This window comes from Phoenix dactylifera, unplaced genomic scaffold, assembly GCF_009389715.1.
Source record: "Phoenix dactylifera cultivar Barhee BC4 unplaced genomic scaffold, palm_55x_up_171113_PBpolish2nd_filt_p 001393F, whole genome shotgun sequence".
Classification (NCBI taxonomy): Eukaryota; Viridiplantae; Streptophyta; class Magnoliopsida; order Arecales; family Arecaceae; genus Phoenix; species Phoenix dactylifera.
The window spans coordinates 9,833-15,010 of record NW_024068715.1 but is presented as its reverse complement, the minus strand read 5'-3'; the positions used below and the strand labels follow the sequence as shown (position 1 = coordinate 15,010).

At 37.9% G+C, this 5,178-nt stretch overlaps 1 protein-coding gene across 1 annotated transcript; it reads right to left on the bottom strand.

Moving 5' to 3' along the window:
* Positions 1 to 886: 886 nt before the first annotated feature.
* Positions 887 to 3,733, bottom strand: LOC103695728 (receptor-like protein EIX2). Its single transcript, XM_039122199.1, has one exon. It carries the CDS (start codon positions 3,731 to 3,733, stop codon positions 887 to 889), a length of 2,847 nt encoding a protein of 948 aa, XP_038978127.1.
* Positions 3,734 to 5,178: the final 1,445 nt, after the last annotated feature.

The window sequence follows — 5,178 nt, the reverse complement described above, 5'->3', positions numbered from 1 at the left end:
GGAATTATTTTTTCATACCTGGATTCTCAACAAATCAAAAGTCAGTTATAATCGAGCCTTCCAGATTTTTTTCATCTTGACAGAAAAATCTACCTACTTTGTTGTGGTATTGAAACTGCAAGACAAACACTAGCTACAATTTTAAGGTTGCATTAGCACCAAGTTTTATTCTTAAAGCAATAAATTCATAATGAGAATATTGATGCTGAAAGCTATGAGATTTGTTTAACCTCAAAAGGTTGTTCCCAAAAATCTCAATGGGATAATTTTATACTACTTGATTTATTCTACAATAATGGACAAAGAAAAGAGAAATTTTCAAAAGTTGCTTCATTCAAGATGGCAAATCAATGAGATAACCTATCTGTTTTATTTTCTTTTTTGGAAGATTACCTATCATATGTGACAACTCACATAGTGTAACAGATGTAAAACTAGTGAGCTCATAGATCAAGCAAAGCTTTGAGAGAGAGACAACTTTGTAACATATCAAGAATAAGCAAAGTTCTAATTCCTTAATTTGCTAACTAAATAAATTATGTGTAGTCTTCTGCGCCTATAAGTGCAATCTTTCGAGCTCAAACCATTTCAAATTCAAATAAGCTCATGCTTGATCTGCAGAGCACATTCACATGAGTTTAGTTCTCTAAGCTCAAATAATTTAAGCATGACATATGACTTGACCCTCAAACCGTAATTAGCAATTCTCTCTTGATTAAGTAAGTGTGTTAGTTTGAACTTTGTTATTTTATTAGAGTAGTACAGGTACAAGGTTCCATATGTAAAACTAGAGTTTGAGTACAGATAATTCATTTTGAACATTTTTACAAACACTTTAAAAAAACAGAAAAAAGAAAAAAAATTATGTAGACCATATCATAAACAATCATGTTGCAGCATTGCGCTCTTTAAACCTATTGAAAGTCACTGCTAAGGCCACGTAAACCATATCATAAACTTGATCTATAAGTCGAAAATAGGCTTCTCTCCATTTTCTGTTGAATAATAATGGGCCAAAAACGGCCCATAAACCGACTGCGAATCCTAGCCCCATGCTCATATACAACCACTCGATTTCAGATCCTTCTTCATCCATGGCAGTATCATTTTGTTCATCCCCTCCAACAGCATTTGGACCTTGATTTGTCTTGTCATCTTTGCACTTTTGAGCTAATGGGAACCCGCAAAGACCAGAATTACCAGCGTAGATAGACGGGTCAGTGAAGGTTTGAAGCTGATTACCTAATGGAATTCTTCCTGACAAGTTGTTATATGATAAGTTCAAGTAACTCAAAAAAGTTAGGGCAATCATGCTTGAAGGAATTCCACCGTAAAGGTTGTTTCTTGATAAGTCAAGTGACTGCAACTGTCGTAATGCACCGATCTTTTCTGTGATCTCTCCTACCAGATAATTTCCAGACAAGTTTAAGCTCACTAGTCCAAGAAGGTTGGCCAGTTCTTCTGGTATTTTACCAGACAAGTTATTGCCTGAAAGGTCCATAGCAATCACAAGTAAAAGGAATCTAGAAAACTCATTGTCCCTTCCTTTCATGGTCACTTGCAAATTTTCATTGTAATAAGGATAATTTGAAATGTCTTCGTTAGTCCCCTGTAACACTTTCATGGTAGTGAAGTTCCCAAAGCTCGAAGGAATGGTTCCTGATAAATTGTTATTAGCAAGATCCAGGATTTGAAGAAAACTTAGTCTTGATAAATTAGGAGGAATATTTCCAACAAGCTTGTTTGATCTTAAGCGAAGGATACTCAAGAACCACAAACTTTCTCCTATCCAAGTAGGTATTGTGCCAATGAATGCATTCTGCCCAAGATCAAGAGTACCTAAAAACACACAACTCCTTAAGGATAATGGGAGTTTTCCTGATAAATTATTGTTACTCAAATGCAACGAGTTGAGATATGGAAATGGACAGATTAACGGAGGAATGCTTCCAGATAGATTGTTGCTTGAAAAATCCATGACCATGATAGAGGAAGAGTGGTTCCAGCAATCAGGGAGCTCACCCAACAAGTGATTTTTTGAAAGATCAAGAACCTGAAAGTTGGGCTGACAAATAGACAAGGGAATTTTACCGCTTAAATTATTTGTGGAAAGGGAGAGATATTGCAACTGAGGCATACTTTTGCCAATACTAGGATGAATCACTCCTGAAAATGAATTGTTTGATAGGTCTACCAGCATCATTATAGAAGAATTAAAATTTGGCAAAGGACCCTCGAAGTAGTTAGAACTTAAATTCAACATAGAAATGTTGATTAAGCTTGTTAGATCAGGTACACTACCAGCGATTCCATTGCTGGAGATATCCAAGTAACTTATATGCTGGGAAAATGACTTCCAAAACCAATCTGGCAGAGTGCTTGAAATTTCATTGCTAGACAAATCTAGATAGGAAATGTTTTCTTGCGTCCGGAGCCATGCTGGAAATTGTGGTCCCAACTTGCAAGAACCAATAGCTAACCGCTGAAGCTGAAAAGGGGGGATCCAATCAGACGATAGATTCAGAATTAACTGGTTGTCTGACAAATCTAAAATATTCAATTTAGTGAAATTGGCAAAGTGTTCTTCAGACATGACACCCTCCAAAGAGTTCCCGCTAAGGCCTAGCTCCGCAAGTCCCGCAAGCCTTCCAATTGATGCAGGAAGAGAACCTGAAATTGAGTTGCCACTCAAATAAAGAGATTTGAGCATTCTGAAGTCCCCCAACCAGTCCGGCAAATAACCGCTAAGCTGGTTGACCCCCATGTACAGATTATCTAAGCTGTTTTTGATGCATCCCGTAAAGACTTCATCAAGTTCATGCAAATTTTTGCTGATATTAATGGCCGACAATCCCAAATGCTGCATCTTGCAAAGACCCCCAAGTGCAGCTGGAATTTTACCTTCAAGAGACGGATTAACGGATAAATCAAGAAACTTGAGCGAAGCTAGATTGTTAATTGCAGGAGGAATGATGCCCCGAATATCATTGAAGCTGAGATCAAGGTGCTCAAGGCTACTTATGTTGAACAACCAACCAGGCATCATCGGCGAATGAATGAAATTACCATAAAGATCAAGAACATAAAGTGAAGTAAAATTCACATGTGGAAGAGAGAGCGGAATGGTGTTGATGCCACAAAAGGGTAAGCGTACCGCAACAATAGAATGGAGCATGTTTAGTGCTTGCAGCCAGTGAGCACCTTCTCTGAATTTCACATTCCCCATATGGAGATATTGCAGAGAAGAAAGATGAGAAATCCAGAGGGCATTATCAATGCTGAATTCATGATCAGGAAACGTAAAGTAGGGTTTATTGTAGAGATCAAGATATTGGAGGCTCGATAGATTCCCAAGCTGGGGTGGGATCAGTCCACCCAAACCAGCTCTGGAGAGGTTAAGATATTTGAGCTGACGGAATGAGCCCACGAATTCGGGGATGCGAAGTCCTCCAAAGTTGTTCATGCTCAAGTCAAGGTAATTCAGGTGCTTCAGACCAAGTAAGGAAGGCCTCAACTCACCTCCCAAGGACCACTTGTTGTATTGAAGCAGATCGCCAGTGTCTGAGAATTGGTGTGGGTTTTGGAGGTCTAGGTTGACAACATGGCCAGTCGGGTTGTCACAAGCCACGCCTTCCCATGTGCAGCAGTCGTCACCGACCCAAGAAGATAGCCTGTTGGTGGGATCTTTGAGGCCTGCTTTGAACCCAAGAAGAGCATTCCTTTCAATCAGCATGCAGCCTGGGATTGAATCTCCATTGACTTTTCTCACTTGAGAGCACAGAAAAGCAAAGAACAAAAGTAGAAGCTGGGTTCCTTTTAGATCCATGAATTTAGCTGCTGTGAGATGGAGTAGATGGATCTCCTTATATTTATTTATCTGAACCAGATTCCATTGCCTTCCATGACCCGCCAATAAATTGACCTCTGAATTCTAATAAATTGCCGTCCATGACCCGCCCAACAAGATCAAGCTTCTTTCCACACAACGCATAACTTGGACGCGGTCCAAAGTCCGTGGGATACTACGAAACTGCCATCCACACCACACAACTTTGGTGCACTCCAAAGTCCACGAAGACTTCTCTCCACACCACACAAAACTTCGATCCACTCCAAAGTCCGTGAAAATAAACTACTAGAATAGTATCATCAGTACTCCAAAAACCTTGAAATCTGAAAACAATTTAACCTCCAAATTTATGACATGCAATTTAACCTTTCAATATTATAGAGGCATGCATTAATTTTATTTTGCCAAATCACCATGCTATATATAAAAATTCACATATTATTTTAAAAAATAATTCTGTTCTGTTAGATACATAAGTATAGAAGGCATGAATGGCAGATAACTATATATATTGTCTAGAACAATTTGCCATGAAAATACATAATTATATTGTTGGTTTATGGTTAGCACTGTAAGTGAGAGATCCAAAAAGTTTCCGGTGATAATTTTCAAGCAAATTAAGCTGATTTTGCTATGTGACTTTAATTAAAGCAGGTCATCAGATTAACAAATTTGTCTTTTAAGGGCAATGAAAAATAATAATAAGATTTTCTACAATCTTAAATTCCATGAGATTATACATTCTAGACATTTATCAAGCAAGCAAAAGCATTTTTGCAAAAAGCTATTTAGACACATACTAAATTACCTCTACTTGCACGAGTACGAAAAGCAGTGTACCAGAGATAATACTGTTTGCAAGTAGAATATCACAAACAAGTTCATGAATACCATCAACATATCTATTGGACTTGACTTCCTACGTATCTATGGGTGATATAGTATTTACCCAAGAAGGCTTAATCTGGATCATGTTTGCTTAGCACAAAGGCTTTCTGAAAACTCAATAAAGGAGGTTGGTCTTAAGCTAGCAATGCAACAAATTTATCTAAGACTCCTTTGGAATATTGCTTTTCCACGCACAGGGCAAGCAAATTCTCGAATAAGTAGCAATTGTATTATATACTTCATCAATCAAATAACTATGGCATTGGCCGCTATCTTGGAAGGATAAGCTTAAAATATTAAAAAAAGCCTCCAATTATTTGAGATACAAGAAGTTCAAAGAATTCACAATATCTTTCACTCAAATCTTCTCACTAAGGGTCCTTTACATATTAGCTACTTGGTGGGACAAACATTGCACGGAAAAGATGCACATCCAAAAG